Source organism: Mandrillus leucophaeus, unplaced genomic scaffold (assembly GCF_000951045.1).
Source record: "Mandrillus leucophaeus isolate KB7577 unplaced genomic scaffold, Mleu.le_1.0 Scaffold37, whole genome shotgun sequence".
Lineage (NCBI taxonomy): Eukaryota > Metazoa > Chordata > Mammalia > Primates > Cercopithecidae > Mandrillus > Mandrillus leucophaeus.
The window spans coordinates 1,975,749-1,999,498 of NW_012103920.1; the positions used below are offsets into that span (position 1 = coordinate 1,975,749).

At 46.6% G+C, this 23,750-nt stretch overlaps 2 protein-coding genes across 2 annotated transcripts in view; both read right to left on the reverse strand.

The window, feature by feature from the left end:
* The window catches only part of GAN (gigaxonin), an 87,873-nt gene extending 81,670 nt beyond the window's left edge, over positions 1-6,203 (reverse strand). Inside the window, exon 1 of the mRNA XM_011990119.1 lies at positions 6,119-6,203. Within this exon, the coding sequence (XP_011845509.1) occupies positions 6,119-6,203 (85 nt within the window). The remainder of the gene's footprint in view (positions 1-6,118) is intronic.
* A 391-nt stretch (positions 6,204-6,594) lies between these two features.
* BCO1 (beta-carotene oxygenase 1) overlaps positions 6,595-23,750 on the reverse strand; it is a 62,945-nt gene continuing 45,789 nt past the window's right edge. The window contains exons 8-11 of the mRNA XM_011990070.1: positions 16,444-16,549; positions 11,944-12,038; positions 10,222-10,333; positions 6,595-7,381 (exon numbers count right to left, since the gene is read on the reverse strand). Of these exons, the coding sequence (XP_011845460.1) occupies positions 7,152-7,381; positions 10,222-10,333; positions 11,944-12,038; positions 16,444-16,549 (543 nt within the window). The 3' untranslated portion in view covers positions 6,595-7,151. The remainder of the gene's footprint in view (positions 7,382-10,221; positions 10,334-11,943; positions 12,039-16,443; positions 16,550-23,750) is intronic.

The window sequence follows — 23,750 nt, forward strand, 5'->3', positions numbered from 1 at the left end:
AAAAAAAAAAAAAAAAAAAAAAGGAAAAGAAAGATAGAAAAGAAGAAACAACCTAAATGCTTACCAATTGTTAAATGGATAAGCAAACTGTAGTATATTTGTGCAATGAATGTTATTCAGCAGTACAAAGTAGTCACAATTCGTGCAACGACATACATGAACCTTGAAACAGAATTAGTAAAAGGAGGGTCACAAAAAGCCCACATGTAATTCCATTTATATGAAATGTCCAGAATAAGCAAATCCACAGAAGGTAGATTTGTGGTTGCCTAGGACTGGGGGGTGCAGAATGAGGAGTAATTCCAGTGAATACAGGGGGGTTTTTTTGGAGTGATTAAAAATGTTCTAAAATTAGGTAGTAGTGATGGTTACAGAACTCACAATATACTAAACTAAAATCATTGAGTTGTACATTATATATGTATGCCCGGCTGGTCTCGAACTCCTGGGCTCAAGCGATACTCCCAGCTCGACCTCCCAAAGTGCTGGGATTACAAACATGAACCACCACGCCCTGCTGAGTTGTACATTTTAAGTGAGTGAGTTTTTTGGTATGTGACTTAGATCTCTAAAAAGCTATATATATATAAATGACTGTCAGTCCTTGATTGTCCTTGAAGCCACCTTTGGAAAATTCCCTTTAGTTAATGCCAGTTTTATTTCTGACCTGAGTGCAGATAAAGTGGGGGTCTGCTTGGGGCTATCTTTTGCTATGGCCCCCACCTTCTGCCCAACAGTTCAGGTTTTCAAGATTCTCATATGCTTCCCTGACTCCAAGGCCAGGCACACACTCCTTTTTAAATTTGGATCTCCCGTTTCACCTTGCCAACTGCTACCATCCTTCCTCTTGTGGCCGTCCCTGGCTAAGGCTGCAGAGGGTACACCCATTTTTCACCTCCATTCCATTGTATTGTGTTAGTTTTTCACAAAACCCATACACTCCCTGAGCACACGGAGGCACTGGTTTTTTCCAGCACTATCTGTGAGCACAGTCTTATCACTGAATAAGTGAACGAATGTGTGAATGTATGCCTGAAAAAGAACGTGTATTTGTGGCCGGGCGTGGTGACTCACGCCTGTAATCCCAGGACTTTGGGAGGCCGAGGCAGGTGGATCACCTGAGGTCAGGAGTTGGAGATCAGCCTGGCCAACATGGTGAAATTCCATCTCTACTAAAAATACAAAAAAATTAGCCAGGCGTGGTGGCACATGCCTGTAGTCCCAGCTACTTGGGAGGCTGAGGCAGGAGAATCGCTTGAACCCGGGAGGTGGAGGTTGCAGTGAGCCGAGATTGTGCCACTGCACTCCAGCCTGGGTGACAAAGTGAGACTCCGTCTCAAAAACCAACCAACCAAACAAAAACCATGCATTTGTATGGAGTGGAAGAATATGGAGAATTGGAAAGACTGTGGAAAAGGAAGGAGGGAGGATTTGAACTAAAATGATATTACCATGTACCCATGTTTTCTCAGTTTCCTCAGAGATGGGTTTTCTCAGTCCTGCCACCATTTTGACCATTTGAGCCTCAAATATCCAAAATTGTCTTCTCAGTTTCAGTCTTATGAATCAAGCCAAACCTTTGGCCTTTCAAGAAAACACCCATTACCTTGTTTTTCTACTCTTTGGCTCAGAAATTTTGAATCGGGAATCTAGCTGAAGAAAATAACAGTAACAGCCACCCAAATACAGGGTAGGGGATGAACTCTAGAATTTTATGCAGGACATTACTTATCAGGGCCTTATCTATAATAGTCAAAAATTGGAAATAACCTAAATGTCCAACAGTAGGGTACTCTACATTATGCCATGCCCCCAAGAAGGAATAATATGCACCCATTAAAAGAATTTAGTGACCTGGGAAAATGCTTGCATCATATGTTAAGTGAAAAGGAGTAGGTTATAAACTGGTGATCACTAATATGTAAACGCTGCCCACACACACACACTCAAAAACACCTGGAGAAAAACATATCAAAATGATTTCAGTGGTTTCCTTTTGGTAATGTAACTGTGGTGTCTTTCTCATTTATTTCTTTAAGTTATCCAGATGTGCTACAATGAACAGATAAGACTTAACACAGGAAAAACAAAAAACAAAAAACCCTAAGCCTGACTCTTTCCACTGCTCTTTCTTGGGAAAGACTCTCAGCACCTGCTTTGTTCAGGCAACCACGTCTGTCTCCAAATCCTTGCCCTGCACTCCCAGCCTGGCAGGACCAGCCCCTTGCCAGTTCCCTCTCGCCACTCAGGCAGGTCCTCAAGTCCCAGCCCATCAGGAAGCCTTTCTTTTTCTTTTCTTTCTTTTTTTTTTTGTTTGAGACGTTGTCTTACTCTGTCGCCCAGCCTAGAGTGCAGTGGCGCGATCTCAGCTCGCTACAAGCTCCGCCTCCCAGATTCACACCATTCTCCTGCCTCAGCCTCCTGAGTAGCTGGGACTACAGGCACCCGCCACCATGCCCCCCCAAAATTATATTGTATAAAAACAATATAATTTTTTGTATTTTTAGTAGAGACGGGGTTTTACTGTGTTAGCCAGGATGGTCTCGATCTCCTGACCTCGTGATCTGCCCACCTCGTCCTCCAGATGTGCTGGGATTACAGGCGAGAGCCACCGCGCCCGGCCTTGGGAAAGCCTTTCTTAATTATGAGAAAAAAAGAAGCTGTCCTCTTCCCCACCCAGGCTGAATACAGTGCCGCCACATCTCTCTTTGCTGGTTGTGTCCAAGAAAATCTGCCTCTTAGCTGCGACTGGACCTCAAAGGATGCTTTTTGATGTGGCACAGGAGCTGGGGCAGTCGGCGCTGTTTTTCTGGGCAGGGTCTCTGAGTCTAAACTCACTGGAAGAAGTTCAAGTACTGAGGCCACACATCTCATCATTGTTGGATGTTGAGAATGGTGGTGATGACTTTTTGGTCTGCATGTCCTGATTTGTCATGAGAAAGACACCTCCTGGCCATTTAAAAACCACCCAGTCTTTTAAACAGTTTTTAAGAAGCCATCAAAGGTGTTTATACTTAACCTGGACCAGCAACCTTCTTAAAGGAGTCAGGCTGAACTTTGTTCTGGAGGAAGTGTTCGAGCAAATATTGTAGATGTCGCGCCAACACACTTAGATTTTTTGTGAGTTGATTGCCCAAGTGTCTATCCAGCTTATTCCAGAATTGGGATTAAATTAGAGAAAGCTTTGGTGGAAAAAGTTAGTGGGTCAGCAAACATTTGGATTTCCTACTGTGTACCTGACGCTTGCAGCACAGAGCACTTGAGAAATGCTGTGGCTTTATCAAAGCAATAAAGAAATCTAGAGTGATTTTTCCTGCAGAACTTCCTGGTCATATATTCCACCCACATGAAACATAACAAGGAAGGCTAAGAGGGTAAGATGGAGTGTCTTGTGGGTCCTTCAAGAATGGAGCATGCATCATAGCTCTTGTGGAGATTTGAGCTAATTACCCTGGTCTGTATACAAAATGTGTCAGAATTAAGGACCCAGATAAATTGAATATCTTGGCATCAACCTTTGGTGTTTTTGAAACTGAGAAAGAAAGATTTGGCGTGCCAGCCTCCCTCATCAGTCTGGTATTCTACCTGTCATCTTCAACAAGATAAACAAACCACGGACATATTTTTCTTCCCCGCAGAACTGCACCCTTTTTCATGACTAGTTCTGGGTACTGTTAGGCAATAGGAATCTAGTAGAAAGGAGGTGGGGAAGCATTTTTTAATTCTACCCTCTTCTCAAATATTTAAAGTGGAAGAATGAGTGGGTGAGGGCTTGTCACATTTTTCAATTCTTTTCCATTCCTGCCACCCAAACGCAGCCCTTAATCAGGTTTTTCTCAGGTCACTAGAGTTGGCATTTCTCCTTTGTCCATTTTGTTTTGTTTTGTTTTGTTTTGTTTTATTTTATTTTATTATTTTGAGACAGAGTCTCACTCTGTCACCCAGGCTGGAGTGCAGTGGCACGATCTCAGCTCACTGCAACCTCCATCTCCTGTGTTCAAGTGATTCTCCTGCCTCAACCTCCCAAGTAGCTGGGATTACAGGTGCCCACCACCATGCCCGGCTAATTTTTGTATTTTTAGTAGAGACAAGGTTTCACCATGTTGGCCAGACTGGTCTCAAACTCCTGACCTCATGATCTGCCTGCACTGGCCTCCCAGCATGCTGGGATTACAGATGTGGGCCACCACGCCTGGTCCCCCTTTGTCCATTTTATCAATGCTGGAGGCACTGAGGTTCCCAAAGGCGATTCTGAGGAAGAGCAGATGGTCTTTGTCCTGCCATTTCCATGACTTGCATTTTTGTTGAACAGGGTATGTAAGCTTAGGGCAAAAATGAAAATGCTGAGAACGATAGGAGGGGTTTTGCAGGACCAACAGGGAGGAGAGGAGAGAAGGGAGTGGTCGGGGACAACAGGAGTGAGGAACCTTAGCAGGGAACTGCGTGTGTTGTCATTGGGCTCCATGTGGACTCTCTTCCCCATCTCCCGGGAGCTCTCCCATAAGACATCCATTTCTTGTTGACGCATTGACGAGTTGAATCTGTTGGGAGAACTGGTGCATTCGTTCATTCAACAAGTATGTATCGAGTGCCTACATTACACGAGGCAGTGTTACAAGTGTTGAGGATAAAATAGTGAGTCAGACATACCCAATGCCTAATGACTTGAATGAATACCCACCACGACTGGATGAATCTTCAAGGAATTCTGCTGTGTGAGAAAAGCCAATCCCAAAAGGTTAATACCGCATCATCTCATTTACATAACATTTTTGAAAGGACACCATTTTATGGTGGTTGCCAGGGGTTAGGGATGGGAGTTGAGGAGGGCGGGAGGTAGGTTTGGTGATAAAAAAGTGACGTGAGGGATCCTCATGCTGACATGCTGTTTGGTATCTTGCCTGTGATGGTGGATGCAGTCTAGAATTTGTCTAGAACTATATACACGTACACACAAATGAGTACAAGTAAAACTGGGAAATCTAAGTAAGATTGGTGAATAATATCAATATCCTGGTTGTGATATTGTACTATATAAATTTGCAAAATGTTACAAATGGGGGAACTGGGTAAAGTCTGCATGAGATCTTTCTGTATAATTTCTCAGCACTGCATGTGCATGTACAATTATCTCAATAAAAACTTCAATGAAGGAAAAAAAAAAAAGGGCTTGGCTGGGCATGGTAGCTCACGCCTGTAATCCCAGCACTCTGGGAGGCTGAGGTGGCAGATCACCTGAGGTCAGGAGTTCAAGACCAGCCTGGCCAACATGGTGAAACTGCGTCTTTACTAAAAAAAAATACAAAGATTACTGGGCGTGGTGGCACGGGCTTGTATTACCAGCTACTAGGGAGACTGAGGCAGGAGAATAGCTTGAATCCAGGAGACGGAGGTTGCAGTGAACTGAGATTGTGCCACTGTACTCCAGCCTGGGTGACAGAGTGAGACTCTGTCTCAAAAAAAATTTAAAAAAAAAAAGGAAAAAACAAAAAAAAGACTGGGCAAGGTGGGACGTGCCTGTAATCCTAGCCCTTTGAAAGGCCAAGGTGGGAGGATCACTTGAGCCCAGGAGTTCGAGACTAGCCTGGGCAACATGATGAAACCCTGTCTCTACAAAAAATACAAAACTTAGCTGGATGTGGTGGGACATGGCTGTAGTCCCCACTACTCGGGAGGCTGAGGTGGGGGGGTCACTTAAGCCTGGGAGGTTGAGGCTACAGTGAGCCAAGATTGCACCACTGCATTCTAGCTGGGGTGACAGAGCGAGACCCTGTCTCAGGAAAAAAAAAAGAAAGAAACAAAAGTAAAAGCCTAACTCCCTGGCCTCATGGAGCCTACATTTTGGTAGAAGCTAAGTATGGCTTCATGGTGGTTGCAGGGCAAAAGCTAAGACCATCCTCGAGGGAGCTGCCCCTCTGGGGGATTCTATGCAGTGCCACTAGAGAGTCCTTCCCATCCTCCAGATATGTCATCGAATCCCCATTGGTGACTGAAGGAAATCCAGATTCAGGAGAGGAGGTAAGTGCGGAATAAGGCTGTGAAGCCCAACTCCCCCGATCCCATGACCTGGGAATTATCCAGTCTGCCTGTTTCTTTACACCATGCATCAGGCACCCACTTGACTGTAGACTCAGATGACTCTGGGGCTCCCGGTAGTGGTGTGGCATCCCACTTGTCTTGTTCCCCACTTTCTCCATCCCCATCACTACCTGGCACAGGGGCCTTCAGCCTCCTTCCATGCTGCCCCAAATGCCTGGTTTATCTTGGCAGCACGTACAAGCTTGGAGATACTCCTTTTACCTGTGCACATGGGCACGGCTCACTGCTCTAGTTCTCAGCAGTAGGGAAGAACTCTCATGCCAGCCCAGGCCCTGGGACTCAATCTTGGGTTCGAGCCCCTTGGCTGTGGCTAGTCAGGTCAATGTCCAGTACCTATTAATCCCCTCCTGCAAAGAGGAGTCCCACGCCAAACTGTCAGTCCCGTTGCCTGTACAATGAGGCATCGCGCTGGCTGTGAACCATCAAGCTCTGCAACTATTTTATTGCCTTAGAAGACCTTCAGGGGGAGAAGCCATGAAAAAATAAAAGTCTGAGTAAAGTTTTTATTATTTTCTATTATGCCATGACTTGCATGGAATGACCACAAAGTGGCATGCCTTCCTGGTCACATAACTTAACTCATCAGGCCTGGCTAGAAAGCGAGAACTCCCAGATACACAATTTAGTCCACTAGAAAGACGGGAGGGAGCAAAGGAAAGAGAAAGAGACAGAGGAAGGCACAATGATAAATAACTATCTGTCTCTTCTCTAACAGGTTAGTGGCTCATTCTAAAAATGATGATAATGTCATTGAATATCATTTCCAATTCATGGTCAAGGTCTTTATGTTAAAGGAAAGGAGCTTTCTTGGAAGAACTGGATCTAATCAATATATATTTGATCTTCAAATATTTGACTTTCAAACAAAATTTTTACGGCCAAAATAAAGTGAAAGAAATGATACTGACAAACTCTCTTGCCATGCCCTTGTGAAAGCGCCCACAGAAAGAATAAGTACAAAAGGTAACCAAGGCCCTCCCCTCTATCCAAAGAAATGTATCCATGGAGTTCTGACAGCCAAGCTTCCCTCCCCTGTCCAAACCTCAACACCATCAGGTCGGAGGAGCCCCGTGGCAGTCGGAAGCCCTGTCCCGCTGTTCCTCAGAAGCGGTCTGCTTTTTTGCGTCCCCGTCCATGTCTGCGATGAATAATCCGTGGAGATCCATGTGCATATCGACATCAACGGAGGCACGGGCCAATTCTGTAAAGCTTTTGGCATCCAGAATGAGCAGAAAAGGTGGCTTCTGGGGATCAGTAGAGACAATGGCTGATAGGATGACTCCTTTGGGGAAACAGAAAGAAACACTTTGTAAAAGTGCAGGCTTCAGTCGGAGGGATGAGTTTCTCAGCGTGTCTCTCCGCCCTCTTTAGACATAGGTGTCTAACCAAAACAGGAGGGAAGTGAATTGGAGACACTGTAATAGAAGGGAAAGGCCTGGAAACTAGGAATCAGAAAATTTGGCTGTAGGCCGGGCGCGGTGGCTCACGCCTGTAATCCCGGCACTTTGGGAGCAGAGGTGGGCAGATCACTTCCGATCAGGAGTTCGAGACCAGCCTGGCCAACATGGTGAAACCCTGTCTCTACTAAAAATACAAAGATTAGCTGGGTGTGGTGGTGGGTGCTTGTAATCTCAGCTACTCAGGAGACTGAAGCAGGAGAATCATGAGACTGAAGCAGAAGAATCACTTGAACCTGGGAGTGGAGTTTGCAGTGAGCTGAGATCGCACCATTGCACTCCAGCCTGGGTGACGGAGTGAAACACCATCTCAAAACAAACAAACAAAGAAACCAGAAAACCTGGTTCTAGCCCTGGCTGGGCCAGTCCCTTGACCTCTCGGAGCCTCAGTCTCTTCATCAGTCGAGGTGGGATAATCTCACCCACACTCGCAGGGTTGCCGAGAGTACCTCCTGCACGATGGATTTTGAAAGCACACTAAATTATTGCAGGCATTGAAGAATGGCATTCGTTTTGTTTGTTTGTTTTGCTTTTTTGAGATGGGTTCTTACTCTGTTGCCCAGACTAGAGTGCAGTGGCGTGATCACAGCCCACTGCAATCTCGATCTCTTGGGCCCAAGCTATCCTCCCACCTCAGCCCTCCAAGTAGCTGGGACCACAGGCACATGACATGACATCTGGCTTATTTTTGTATTTTTTGTCAGATGCGGTCTCCCTATATTGCCCATGCTGGTCTTGAACCCCTGGGCTCAAGCAATCTGCCCACCTTGACCTCCCAAGTGCTGGGATTACAGGCAGAAACCACCGCACCTGGCTCGAAGAATGGCATTTCAATGGTTAAACGAAATAATGCATATCAACTTCCTGCAAATACTCTCAATGCCCCCAGAGGGTCCCAGGTTGAAGAGCAGTTGAGCATCGTTGAAGTCAGATTGGCCTGGATTTACATCTTACCTCTGAATGTATGGGATGTGTGACCTTGGGCAACAAGGTCACTCTCTGAGCATCCCATTGGTAAAATGAAGATAATGATACTCCCTCCTCACAGAGAATGTAAAGGAAGTGTCCACACCACTGAGTGGGAGAACGGCCTGAGCAGGAGGCAATGCCAGTGGTCCCCCGCCTCGGAGATGACAGTGACACAGGGTTGCTGGCCTGACGTGCCATGCCATGATCAGTAGGAAGACAAGACCCAGGTGGAAAACCACTCCCTTGTCACCTGAGGGAAGAAGCTGGCAGGCTCAAGTGGGGCAGCCTGCCCTCCTTGCAGGTGTGGCAGCCCCATTGCCAGCGTGGCCAGGTGACATCCCCACCTATGGTTCTAGTTACCCTCCTTAGCCTCCTCAGGGCTGTGGGCAGGGCATTTCTGAAGCATTTCTGAGAATGAAAGGGGAAGGATCATTCAGTCAAGTGGAAACCTAGAAAATAGAGGTGGGCCACAAATACACATTTCCAGGGGCACCGTGAAACATTTACGTGCTTATACATTGTTAAAAATTTGGATCCAGGCCAGGTGCAGTGACTGACACCTGTAATCCCAGCACTTTGGGAGGCTAAGATGGGAGGATTGCTTGAGCCCAGGAGTTAGAGACCAGCCTGGGAAACACAGTGAGACCCTTTCTCTATAACAAATACAAAGAATGAGCTAGGCATGGTGGCGTGCCCCTGTAGCTCCAGCTACTTGGTAGGCTGAGGCAGGAGGATCACTTGAACCCAGGAGTTTGAGGCTGCAGTGAGCTACGATTATGCCACTACACTCCAGCCTGGGCAACAGAGCAAGACCCCATTTCTTAAAAACATTTCTTTTGGATCTAGCCACTGTAATCAATTTTAAAACCAAGATTCTGCATTCTGAGAGAGCTTAGTGTCACTGACTGGAAAGGAGATGGACTTTGTGCAGTAAAAAACTTAAACTTGTCTAAAAAGGAGACTGGCTTTTGTCCTCAGTTTCTGGGAGGTCACCTCTATACTGGTGAAATGTCCTGCTTGATACAAGTATCTTTGTACACATGGGGGCCTTGGGCCACACCAGGCAGTCTACCCTTACAGTGGGATTTATGGTGGGGCCTTGGGCCACATGGTATGAGCTTGATCTCCAGGAGGACTGAAGACTAAATAAAGGTCAGACACACAGGCGGGCAACCATGTTTACATGACTGAGCCCCAGTATAAACTCTCCATACTGAGTCTCAGGGGAGCTTCCTGGCTGGCAATAATATTCTGTGAGCACTGTCACACAGCATTGTCAGGAGAAGTCAGTGCTATCTGTGACTCTTCTGGGAGAGTGCAGCTGGAAGCTCCTGTGGGTCCCTGCTGGGCTCTGTCTTGTACACCTCTTCCCTTTGCTAATTTTAGTCTGTATCTTTTCACTGCTGCAAACCAGAACTGTGAGCATAAGCGCTTGCAGTGAGGTTGGTGATTCTAATGAATTATTGAAGCCAAAGGGTGTCTTGGGGACCCTCAAACTTTGCAATTGGTATAAGAAGTAAAGGTAGCCTTGGGGACTCCCTAACCTTTTAGCTTTGACCCAGACAGATGTAGACTTCAAAGCACCAGTCCACCCCCGTTATGAGCTGGGGGGTCAGCTGCCCCTAGATGGTGTCTCTGTGGGAAGGGGGATCATGAGCAGCATGCAGCAACTAGGCTTGGCTTCTTAGAGTCTTACCGTCATCCTCATCCTTGGCGCCTGGTGCGGGCACAAACAGGGGTTCCGCTGGCCAGCAGTCGTCCTCTCTCCATTTCAAGGACGACTTTGTGAGAATGTCATATTTTATTATCTGTACATCCAACGAGGAGAAACACAGAAATGAAGCCCATCGGATATAGACTTTTGACATAATCACCCAATGACAGCTACCTCTGGTGAGCACAGCCAAGAAAGGACAGGAGCTAACTCTCCTCCCCGAGGTTTTTTTGTTGTTGTTTTTTGGTTTTTGGTTTTTTTTGAGATAGAGTTTCACTCTTGTCACCCAGGCTGGAGTGCAATGGCGTGATCTTGTCTCACTGCAACCTCCACCTCCTGGGTTCAAGCAATTCTCCTGCCTCGGCCTCTCGAGTACCTGGGATTACAGGCATGTACCACCACACCTGGAAAATTTTTTGTATTTTTAGTAGAGACGGGGTTTCACCATGGCCAGGTTGGTCTTGAACTCTTGACCTCAGGTGATCTGCCTGCCTCAGCCTCCCAGAATGCTGGGATTACAGGCATGAGCCACCGCACCCAGCCTCCTCCCCCAGTTTTAAACATGGGTCCTCCGGCCACCATGTAGCTGATACTGCATAAGGAATTCTTTTAAAAATTAAAATATTTTAAAATTTATTATTATTTTTTAATATAGAGACAGGGTCTTGCTATTGTTGACCAAGCTGGTCTCGAACTCCTGGCCTCAAGCAATCCTCAGCTCCCCAAAGTGCTAGGATTATAGGTGTGAGCCACCACACCCCGTCTAAAAATTAAAATATTGACTATATCTTATATTTGGCATTGCACTGCAATTTTATATGAGTTAAATAAATGAATACATTCAATGCAAACATTTAAAGTATAATACAACCCCTTTGTTGCTTTAAGAGTGCAATTCCCTGAATCTCTCTTAATCTCCCAACAGGCCTATTTCCCTCTAGGTCTGGTATTAGTGGAGAGTGGCTTGGGGTATGGAGGGGTGGAGGCTTAATTTTTGGCTGTGGACATTTCTGCTCTGTTTGCAATAAAAAAAAAGATTTTCCATTTTATTATGAAAAATGAAGATGTTTAAAAAAAGTGATCCCTGCACAGCACTTCGCACAGTGACCAGCACACAGTAAGTGTTTCACAAATGGTAGCTTAAGAAGCACAGTGGGCCAGGCATCGTGGCTCATGGCTGTAATCCAGCACTTTTGGTGGCTGAGGCAGGAGGATCCCTGGAACCTAGGAGTTCAAGACCAGCATGGACAACACAATGAGACCCTGTCTCTTTCTGTGTATTTTTTTAAATAAAAAGGAAAAAATAAATCAAAACAAAAGAAGCAAAATAAATCCTCTAAGTTTCAGCTGCACCCTCTCTGCTGGAGAGGGTGAGTTCCTTAGGTCAGGGATTGGGCATCCCCCTGCTGAATTCCTTACCCTCAGTGCCTACCACATTGTAGCCCATAGTTGGTGCTCAATAAATAAGTATTGAATAAAGAAATCAGTGAATAAACTCCAGCCATAACCTCTTACCCAAACCTTAGCCCATTAGGTGCCACTCCCTCTCCCAGCTGTCCATCCTTACTTCAAATTTATCTTATCCTACACTTACCTCCCTCTGACCTCCTCTTTTCTAATCAATGTCTCAGAACCTTAGAATTCAGCGTTGCATATAGACGCAATCACTGTAGGAAAAGCCTGTGAATACACAGAGAACAGTACCTTGGTTGGGATTGGACTCCATTGAACTCCTGCAGCAAAGACATACCGGTATCGCTTTCCATTGTGAGCATAATTGACCCGTGGAAGCTCTAAGCCTACAAGGAAATTAGAAGGCGGATGAAGCCCCCATCACTGGGGGCTGGGAGCATCCACCCTTCCTGTCAGACTGGGTAGCCTTTCCTCAGAATTCGTTCCCACACCAAGATCCCTGAGCTTGATTTAGAGCCTGGATTGGATCAAAGGTGGTCAAAGGCAGGGGACGGAGCCTCTGATAATTACCCCAGCTCTATCAGAAAGGCCTGGAGCAGCGTACCACAGACCTAGGTTTTAAGTGTATAAACATCTTTAATTATCCAAGATAGAAATCAAAGAGAATTGCATGATTAAAATCAGAGGCTACTGCAATTTCTTAAAGCTCTTTTCAAAAAAGTGCTGATGTGTGTATGTGTGCATGCATGTGCATATGTGTGATGAGAAATGGGAAGCTGGCTGGGCGCAGTGGCTCACGCCTATAATCGCAGCACTTTGGGAGGCTGAGGCGGGCAGATCATTTGAGGTCAGGAGTTTGAGACCAGCCTGGCCAACATGGCAAAACCCTCCCTCTACTGAAAGTACAAAGAAAATTAGCCAGGCATGGTGATGCATGCCTGTAATTCCAGCAACTCGGGAGGCTGAGGCAGGAGAATCACATGAACCCAGGAGGCAGAGGTTGCAGTGAGCTGAGATCGTGCCACTGCACTCCAGCCTGGGCCACAGAGTAAAACTCTGTCTAAAAAAAAAAAAAAAAAATAGGACGCTGTGCCAGGCATAGTGGCTCATGCCTGTAATCCCAGCTCTTTGGGAAGCTGAGATGGGAGGATCGCTTGACGCCAGGAGTTCAAGACCAACCTGCTCAACATGGCAAGAACCCCATCTCTAAAATTAAAAACTAAAAACTAAAACAGAATGGGAAGCTGTGGAAAATGGTGTCAACGGAGAATAGTTAATTAAATCTGGTGAATTATATAATAACATTATGGAAAAATAACATTTAATAATGATTTTAATAACATGGACAAGTGTCCATACCATAAGGTTAAGTATAAAATGCTGACTATAGAATTACTGTATCTCCACTAGGTTACAAATGAAGAGAAAAAATTTGGAAGCATTGCTGGGGTTATAACTGCCTTATAGTTTACACTTTCTACGATAGAATCTAAGTTTCTCATTATGTGAAATTTTCATCATCTTATTTTTTTCTCTCTGTGTGTGTGTGTATGTGTGTGTGTGTATATAGATATATGGTTTTTTTTTTTTTGTCGTTTTTGAGATGGAGTCTCGCTGTGTCGCCTGGACTGGAGTGCAGTGGCGCCATCTGAGCTCACTGCAACCGCTGCCTCCTGGGTTCAAGCAATTCTCCTGCCTCAGCCTCCTGAGTAGCTAGGACTACAGGTGCCTGCCACCACATCCTGCAATTTTTTTTTTTTTTTCTGTATTTTTAGTAGAGACAGGGTTTCACCGTGTTAGCCAGGATGGTCTTGGTCTCCTGACCTCGTGATCCACCCGCCTTGGCTTGCCAAAGTGCTGGGATTACAGACGTGAGCCACCGTGCTTGGCTGTACATGTGTATATATGTATATATGCCTATTGCATCAAATTGAATTTCTAAGTCTGAATACTGAAATGGATGTTCAACTCTTGGGAAATATTCCTGGTGGTTGCCACCAGCTGCTGGTGAAGATACAATGTCCAAGAGAAGAGGAAGTAGAGATACATCCACGGATAAATGCTGATTAGGTTCAGTGGGGCAGGAAGGGGAAAGAACTATTGAGGTGGGAAGGAGATGTCCAATCCCACATATGAGGAAGCGTGAAACTTCCAAGGGGACAGGCCCAGATGAAGGTGAGGCAGATGGAACGCTCCCATACTTAAATAAGAAGAAGTTGTGTGCCCTTGACCTCAAAGTAGGCCTGAGATTTCCAAGATGTTCCTGGGCCCCTCTCAAACCAGCGATTCTCCTGCCTCAGCCTCCCAAGTAGCTAGGACTACAGGTGTGCCCCACTACCCCCAGCTAATTTTTGTATTTTTTAAAAAGTAGAGATGGGGTTTTGCCATGTTATCCAGGCTGGTCTCAAACTCTTGACCTCAGGTGCTCCACCCACCTCAGCTTCCCAAAGTGCTGGCATTACAGGAATGAGTAATGCCTGTAATTGCCATTGTGCCTGGCCCATAGTTACATGAAATTAAGGCTCGGCCTCCCAAAGTGCTGGGATTATAGGTGTGAGCCACCGTGCCTGGTCCTTAATAGCCATGTCCTTTGAAGAATCCTCAGGATGTGGGAAAATACTCAGGTTACATTCATTAAGTGCAAAAGGCAGCTTCAGAACATTCTAGATGATATGGAATGTATTTTGCAAAAGTACAAATACAGAGGCAATGGGCTTTGGGATAAGAGAAGGCTGGGGTCACAACCTGGCTCTGCTGCCTGCCTTTTGGCAAATTTTGCAATTGTCTGAACCTGCTTCTTAGGGCTGTTCTAATATTGCTGCCATTGGCAGGACTTTCCCTATAGGCCAGACCCCACACTAAGGCCTTGATGTGCATGAACAAATCTAATGTCAACAATAACAGAATGACACTGCTGGGATGAAATGAGAGCAGTCTGAGAATTCGCCGGAAGGGACCCGGCCTATGTCACACAATCCACGTATGATGGGAGGACTGGATGGGTATCCCAAAGGGCTGTCACAGGTGCAGGGATTATGGGTAGTTTGTTTATTGTTACACTTTTTAGTGTGCACAATATTGCAACAATAAATAAGCATGATCTTCTCAGGAAAGAAAAAAAATGTGGTGTGGTGGGTGAGCAAGGATGGGGGTGGATGCTTTCAGACCTGGCATCACCTATTGATTCATTTCTAAAGACTCCAAGCGTATGAGTTCCCTCACAGAACTGGTTATGGGATGTATGGGATGCCTTTTACAGAAGTGGATTCTTAGGTCAAATCCAAGGGTCATCCTAAAAGAGTCCCCAAGTCGATGTGCTCTTCCAGATACCCAAACTTCCTGGCATGGGGCAGCTGATGGAACAAGGCTCTCAGTCTTTTTTTTTTTTTTTTAGGCAAAATCTCTGTTGCCCAGGCTGGAGTGCAGTGGCGAAATCTCAGCTTACTGCTCTGCCTTCAGGGTTCAAGCAATTCTCCTGCCTCAGCCTCCCGAGCAGCTGGAATTATGGATTACAGGCATGCACCACCACGCCGGCTAATTTTTGTATTTTCGGTAGAGATGTGGTTTCGCCAACTTGGCCAGGCTGGTCTCAAACTCCTGGCCTCAAGTGATCCGGCCATCTTGGCCTCCCAAAGTGCTGGGATTACAGGCGCGAGCTACCGCACCCAGCCAATGCGCTCAGTTTAAATGCACACTGCGCCACTCTCTAGCTGAGTCTCCTTGGACAAGTCCATTCATTCTGTACTTTGACGTATTGAACACAGACCTCTGTATGCCAGCCTTTCTGTCATGTGCTGCTGATACCCTGTGAGCACAGCAACACAATCCTCACCTCATGGGTTTATATTCTGGGGCAGTGGTTCTCCATCATGGCAATGGTGCCCCCATGGGATGCTGGCAATGTCTGGAGACATGTTTGGCTGCTCCAGTTCAGGATAGGGGTCCTCTGGGCTTCTAGTGGGTAGAAGCCAGGAATGTTGCTAAACATCTTACAATTCCCTGGACAGCACCCACTGCAAAGAATGACCCAGCCCCAGATGGCGACGGTGCCCAGACTGGGGAGCCCTGCTCCATGGGTGTGACTCCTGTTCTAGAGAGTCTGCGTTCTGTGTGTAGCTCCAGGTCTCTCAGGCCTAGTTTTCTCCTTCATATTATGGAGCTGATAACAGCTATTTTGCAGGATATTGTGGATGTTGAGAGGTAGAAATGGAAAGGTATTGTGCCTGTTCAATAAGCCCGTGTTCAGTAAGGGACAGCATTTGCAGAAGTCATCTGGCCCAGCAACCACCCACTGCCTTCCGATTTTTATTTTTATTTTTTTGAGACAGTGTCTTGCTCTGCTGCCCAGGCTGGAGTGCAATAGCACAATCTCAGCTTGCTGCAATCTCTGCCTCCTGGGCTCAAGCGATTCTCACGCCTCAGCCTCTTGAGTAGCTGGGACTACAGGCATGTGCCACTATACCCAACTCATTTTTGTATTTTTAGTAGAGATGGGGTTTCACCATGTTGCTCAGCAGGCTGGTCTCGAACTCCTGGCCTCAAGTGATCTGCCTGCCTCAGCTTCCCAAAGTGCTGAGACTACAGGTATGAGCCACCATGGCTGGCCTTACCCACTGCTGAAGATAGAGGAAAGAGAAATGTCCCCAGATGCTTCTCATCGGGGCATCCCAAGAGCCTTTCCTTTTTGGCCCTTGTACGTGCACAGGAGGGAAGTATTATGTAAAGAGGCCTCTGGGGTCCCCACGAAAATCTGCCCCTTTCCTAATCTCAGGACCAGAGGATGCATTTTACCTTCATAAAGAAATTCCGGCTGGCAGTAGACTTGGCCATCTTCTTCCTTCAGGGCCATGGCTGTTGTAGATGCCAGTTTGATTAAATTTGAGCCCACTTCTGCATTCTGAAAAAATTCAGTTTTCAAAGAGTAAAATAAAAACGTGTCATCCAGAGCAAACATTTGCTTTAGTGTATATATTTTTAAAAAATGCTTGAATACATGTCATCTTGGTTTAGCCTCACATTAATCATAGGAAGCAGCTCTTTTTCTGTTGTTATTCTTGGTCTCGGTTTAAAAAATGAGGATTGGCCATTTAAGGTGACTCCTCCAAGGTCACATACCTGGAAGGTGATAGGACTCCTTTCTCTTACTCTGAGCCTGCCTTATCCCTCACAGGGAGAATTAATGTGCTTCTAAGAGTAAGTTCTCACTTTTAAAGTCCTAGATGATTCACCTATATAAAGCTGTAGCAGTCATTAAAAGGATGCTTCTGAAGACTTTACAACAACACGGGAAATGCTTATCACACAACACTGAGTAAAAGCAGCATCAGGACAAATTGCATATGCAGTCTGAGCTCAACCGCATTAAAAAAGTTACATTGAGAAGAGGCAGAGAAATATACTAAATATGTGTGTGTGTGTGTGTCTGTGTGTGTGTGAGTACAATTTTTTTTTTTTTTTTTGAGATGGAGTCTTGCTCTGTTGCCCAGACTGGAGTCTGGAGTGCAGTGGTGTGATCTCGGCTCACTGCAACCTCTGCCTCCTGGGTTCAAGCGATTCACCTGCCTCAGCCTCCCAAGTAGCTGGGATTACAGGCACATGCCACCATGCCTGGCTAATTTTTGTATTTTTTAGTGGAGACGGGGTTTCATCATGTTGGCCAGGCTGGTCTCAAACTCCTGACCTCAAGTGATCCACCCCCATCAGCCTCCCAAAGTGCTGGGATTTCAGGCGTGAGTCACCATGCCCGGCCTGAAATATACCAAATATTAAAAATACAACAGATGATGAGGATTATGGGGGACTTCAGTTCCTTTTTTGTATGCCTCTCTGTATTTTCAGTATTTTCTCCTAGGAAAAGTTACCACTGCAAAAATGAAAACAAACATGCAATAAAAATTATTCGGTGGAAAAACAACCTTCAAAGACATTTCTTGGTTTCAATTTACAATCAGATGTTGCTGTGTTCAGTATCTTGCTGTCATCAGTATAAGCGAGGAGAGGGATTTAGCATGATTAAATATTTATCGAGCATCTACTACTCCCTGTTTCCCTCATGTACTAACCATGGGACCTTGAGCAAGTCAGGTGGCCTCTCTATAGTTCTGTTTCCTTATGTGTGTATTAATAGCATATGCATCTTTGAGTTATTGTGCAGATTAAATGACATCATCTGTACAAATGATTCACAAGAATGCCTGCTTAACAGTAGGTGCTAGATAAATGTCAGCTGCTTCTGTTGATGACATTGTTGTTGTTATATTATTATTACTATCATTACCATACTACTACTACTATCACTTATTATTATTCTATAGCTGCCACCACTACTGGAGGTGAGTACAGGTTAGGCTCTAGAAGATACTGAGGAACGAGACAATGGAAAATTATTGTTATGGCTGACTTCTCATTTAAACTTTTCTCTACTTTCTGCATTTTCCAAGATGGCTTCTATTTTATTTTGGGACAGGGTCTTGCTCTGTCGCCCAGGCTGAGTACAGTAGTGTGATTATAGCTCACTGTAGCCTTAAACTCCCAGGCTCAAGTGATCCTTCCATCTCAGCCTCCTGAGTAGCTGGGGGACTACAGGCATGCCTCACCATCCTTGGTTAATTGTTGTGTTTTTTGTAGAGACAGGGTCTCACTATGTTGCCCAACTTGGTCTGGAACTCCTGGGCTCAAGTGATCCTCCTCTCTTGATCTCCCAAAGTGCTGGGATTACAGGCATGAGCCAGTACACCTGGCTCAAAATGGCTTTTATAATTAAAACCAACCTATTTTAGGGATAGCAGCATTTGTATTGGAGAGCATGAGAAGTTTACTGCAACTTAGCAGCTGAACCGCAAGGGTCCTCAGAAATTAGTTTAATTCAGTCTCGATTTGTAGAAGTAACTGAGGCCTAGAGAAGGAAAGGAACTGGTCCAAAGTCACAGGGAGAGAAGCAGAGCCTTTCCCTGGGGCCTTTGTATTGATTCTTTGGCCCAGAAACAAGAGCATTGCTGGTAGAGGGTGAAGGCAGTGCAAAGGCCCTGAGGCTGACTCTTCCCCATCCCCGAAGGTCTAGGAAGAAACACCCCTTCCCTAACAACTCCATCGGAATCTGCAGTGTCTCCAAGGCACTGGCCCCGAGCTGTAATTATCTTCTTTATGAAACTCTTTTCCTTCTTTTAGCTTGTCTGCCCCAAGAAGCCAGGGACCAGATTTTGCTCAGTGCCTGGCACCTAGTGCCCAGGAAGTAATTGCTGAATTAATGAGTGAATGCACAACTCAGTCAGCTTTTCTTTGGGCTGTCAAGGGGCAAGACATGTGTTTTACAGGGTGACTGTAGGCATCAAATGAGAGGAAATGCAGAGACAAAGGAGCCCAGCACCTGGCCCATTAGTGGCATTTTAGAAACATTTGGCTGAGCGCAGTGGCTCATGCCTGTAATCCTAGCACTTTGGGAGGCCGAGGTGGGTGGATCACCTGAGGTCAGGAGTTCGAGACTACCCTGGCTAACATGGTGAAACCCCGTCTCTACTAAAAATATAAAAATTATCTGGGCATGGTGGCACGTGCCTATAGTCCCAGCTACTCAGGAGACTGAGGCAGGAGAATCGCATGAACTTGGGAGGCCGAGGTTGCAGTGAGCCGAGAATGCGTCACTGCACTCCAGCCTGGGCGACAGAGCGAGACTCTGTCTCAAAAAAAACAAAACAAACAACAACAAAAAACCAAACATTCAATGCCTCTACCTGCATGGCTCTGCAAGCTGGTGGGAGGCCCTTTCTGGTACCTTGCTAAGCATGTGACGGCAACAGGCCTCTGGGCACGTTCCAGCCTTGATTCTTAGGGAGTTGGTCTGCACAGACATCTTATAACTCCAGCCCCAAACTGGTCGGACTGGTTGAGGAATAAACTGTGAATTTTTCCATCCACAGCAATAACAAACATGACTTGGCTGCTTTCGGTGGCCAGCATGCTCGGTTTTAGGAAGACATCACTTTCCAGCCAGAATTCAGCACCATCTTGCAAGCTTGCACTGAAATCCCTACACTTAAGGGAAATCCCACGAGAAGCAGCCATCACCATCATCCCCTAGAATGCTGCCTGCCCTATGAAATTCAGCGCTGTGGTTTTCCATGCAGATTCGAGCAGACCTCTTTTCCTCAGAGCCAGCTTCTTCGTCTGTGTAAACTCGGGGGAGTGGTTCATATTTTAGAGTAGTGCTGGGTATAAGTGAGGTGGCTTCCACCTGCATCTGAGCATGATGTTAGGATTAAATTAAATAATGGTTGTGAAAAACAGGCTGATCCAGGGCCAGACACGTGCAGCCAGGCGGGCATACATTCCAGTTGCAGCTCAAATCCCAGGGATAATTCTACAAAGTTGGGCAAGTTACTTTCTCATCCGTAGATGTGGGGGATCATAAATAACTTAGAACGTTGTGATGCAGATTAGCAAAGCATTTAACAGCCCCTAAATTTTGCAGGAGCCAGAAGGAACGTACAAGTGGAGGCCCACCAACCTTCTGTCTAAATACACCAAGCAAATTAAGTCAAACACCATCTCTGTCCCTGTCTTGACACACAGCCCTTCATGATGGTGTGCAGCTGGCTGTCCCAAATGGCAACCGCTAGCCATATGTAGCGATTTAAATTAAATTTAATTTAATTTTACTTTTTTTTTTCTGAGACTGAGTCTCGCTCTGTTGTCCAGGCTGGAGTACGGTGGCACGATCTCGGCTCACTGCAACCTCTGCCTCCCGGGTTCAAGCAATTCCCCTGTCTCAGCCTCCTGAGCAGCTGAGATTACAGGCATGCGCTACAATGCCTGGCTAATTTTTGTATTTTTAGTAGAGATAGGGTTTCATCATGTTGGCCAAGCCGGTCTTGAACTCCTGACCTTAAGTGATCCACCGCCTGGCTTAGCCTCCCAAAGTGCTGGGATTATAGGCGTGAGCCACTGTGCCAAGCCTTAAATTTAATTTAAAAATAAGCTTAAGTAAAATTAAAAATTCAATTCCTTAGCTGCGCCAGCCACATTTCAAGTGTACAATAACAACTCGTGGTTAGTAGCTACTGTGCTGGATAGACAGAATGTTCCAGCAATGCACTGTGCTGGTCTGAAAAGATGACTATGAATTGAGAACCCAGGACTCCTTAGAGTTCTGAGCTGGAATGAGGCAGTCTCTGGCCCCTGGCTCCTTCCTGCCTTATCCCAGGCTCCATCCCTCACTGCATGGGTACCCTAGCCAGCACAACCAAGGCAACAGTCAGCCCTGGCCACCTCGTGGGCCTGCGGCAGTAACAGCAGAGTGGCACAGTCTGCCCTTCGGAAGACGGGTATTGGAAGCAAGGCTAGGACCTTCAGGGGCTTCTGGGATCCCAGGTGTCCAGCGTATGGTTGGGGTGGGGGTGGAGGCACCCCTCTGGGTAGGCAGAATGCCTTGGCCCTGTGAACTCACCCTGTGGAGTAGGGGTCCTGCTGGAGAAAGAAAGGCTGGCCCACAGACCTCCTAAGTGCCAAACCCAGAGCAGGGACTCCTCTTGCCAGGATCTAAGAGCAGAAAAGGCATTGAACACAGAGCCTGGCACCTAGGGAGTCCTCCATGAATGGTGGCTTCTCTTATTTGAGTGTCTGCATTTGTGCATTTGGAGATAGAAATCAAACCCACTGATCCAGTCATCAAAGCTACCCCTTCCAGGTCCAAAGTGTTTCCTCGTGTCAATGCCCCTTAGGCATGGGTGCACACGAACCTAGGGCCTCACACAGTGCTCTTCAGGACCAGGGCAGGGCCAAGCTCCAGACGACCCGCCCTGCCCACACCCCTCCCAGCCACTCCCCGTCACTGCTGAGCCCTGCCTCAGGCACCCCCACACCTCCCTGTGTAAACAGGCCCACGGTGCCCACAGGCCCTGCCAGCCCCACCTTCCTTTGACCCCAGCTGGCCCCAAAGCAAGAGAATCTGGGATATTCAGGACCTCCTGGCCTTTTAAATAGAATTTGCTATAGCCTGTTCTATGTGGGAAGTACTTTTCACTTGGGACGGGTTCCAAAGGCTAAAGGAAGATGCTGCGCCCTTTTGGAGACCTTGCTTCCCATTTTTCATGTATTCATCATTCATTCATTCATTTCAAGTATTTAAGAGCATCCTCGGAGTGCAGCAGATGAGCTGCTGATGAGACAGAGTCCCTGTCCTCCCAGAACTTAGGCTTGAACAGGAAGAGGGAAATGAACAAGTTACTTACACTTGACATAAATGTTGACAAAGAGCTACAAGGCGCAGTTAGAGGATATGGACTCACCTGCCGGGTCATGCTGCCGAGACCTGACCTTGGAGGTTCTCTCCCATGGCTGCATGGCAGAACCGGGGATTTCTGCGACCACACCCAGGCCTGGGCTTCCTTGGTCTGGGCCGAAGCCAAGGCCCAGACATGGGGGTCTCAGGGCTCTCCAGGGGAACGCAATGTGCAGCCAGCCAGGGGGAGCAGGAGTGTCAGCCCAGGAGGACAGAGTTGCAGACAGAGAGGACAGCAATGTCCTGCAAAGGCCTCAGGCCCAGAGGACATCTGAGTAAAGGCAGCATCTTCCTGAAGTTGCTTCTCCAATAAACCTTTGGATGGGATGGAGCCAGAGCCGCTGGATCACAGCATGTAAGGCTCGGTCCACCTGCCTTTCTGATTTCAATATGCAGGCGGAGCCACTTGAAAGTGCAATAAGAAGACATATTTAAGGAACAATAAGTAGCAATTAAAAAGCGTGGCAGAAGCTACCCATCCCGGGGCTTGCTTTCCTTTGCTAGTTTCAAAGCAGCAGATGGTTCACACGACAGCTTTTTTTTTTTTTTGAGATGGAGTCTCACTCTGTCGCCCTGGCTGGAGTGCAGTGGTGGGATCTCAGCTCACTGCAGCCTCCACCTCCTGGATTCAAGTGATTCTCCTGCCTCAACCTCCCAAGTAGCTAAGATTATAGGCAGGGGCCACCACGCCGGGCTAATTTTTGCATTTTTAGCAGAGACAGGGTTTCACCTTGTTGGCCAGGCTGGTGTTAAACTCCTGACCTCAGGTGATCACCTGCCCGGGCCTCCCAAAGTGTTGGGATTGCAGGCATGAGCCACTGTGCCTGACCACATGATGGCTTTTAAAGATACACAAGCTAACATTCTTAGCTTGGTTCCAAGGAAGCAAAGCACTCTCGAGTGTGATAAAAGGTTATAAAATCTTGCAGGGTGTGGCAGTGGGAGGGAGCGTGTTCCTCTCTGTGTACCATCCCTGGGCTGAGGTCAGCCTTGAGACTTACTAGCTTTGTGCCTTGTTATCCCTCAGTACTTCCTGGAACCAGGAGACAGTCTGAGGGGCTGCATTGTGCTGCTTCCGGGAGCAAGCGGTGCAGGGGTCCAGGGCTCGTGTGCTGATTTCATGGGACATGGCTGTTCATCCAATAGCCCTGAGTCACATGGGGGAGAAAATCAATGCCATTTTCTCTTCCAGTCATTCTGACTAGGTCAAGGAGAGTCTCAATGAGGTGCCACAATGTCTTTAATGCCTAATACTTTTAAAACTTTGCTTTTTCACAGAGAGATCAGGTCTTGGCAAGCCACAGCCCTCTGGCTGGAGCTCAAGACCTCTGCTTTATTTCCATTATTTTTTTCTCATGCTTGTCTTCTCTGTGCAGCAAGCATTGCCAGCTTTCTACTGGGTAGTGATGTGTTTCTTTTCAAATGAGTTAAGTAGAGAGTGAATTGATTGAAATGAAAAAAAAAATGGATTTTTAAATGTTAAGTAGAGGTGATATAAAATATGACAAAAACCATGGCAGAGATACACAAATGGCTATGGGTGGGAAAACACTGGAGAGATGGGGGAGGACCCCAGCTCTGGAGTCAGACAAACCTAGGTTCAAATGCCAGCTCCCTTGCCTGCTGGCTGGGAGGGTGGCTGAATTCCTGCACTGAGAAACTGGGCTGTAAGGGTGGGAGAAGGCTCCCTGGATACTGTAGGACCATCTGCCAGGCCTGCAGAGCCCCAAGTGTGCACCATCTGAGGCTCTTTCCTAGGAGTTAGAGCTACTGGGGAGAAGAGCAGAGTTCCTACTCCTTTGTAGTTACAAACAGGAGTTTA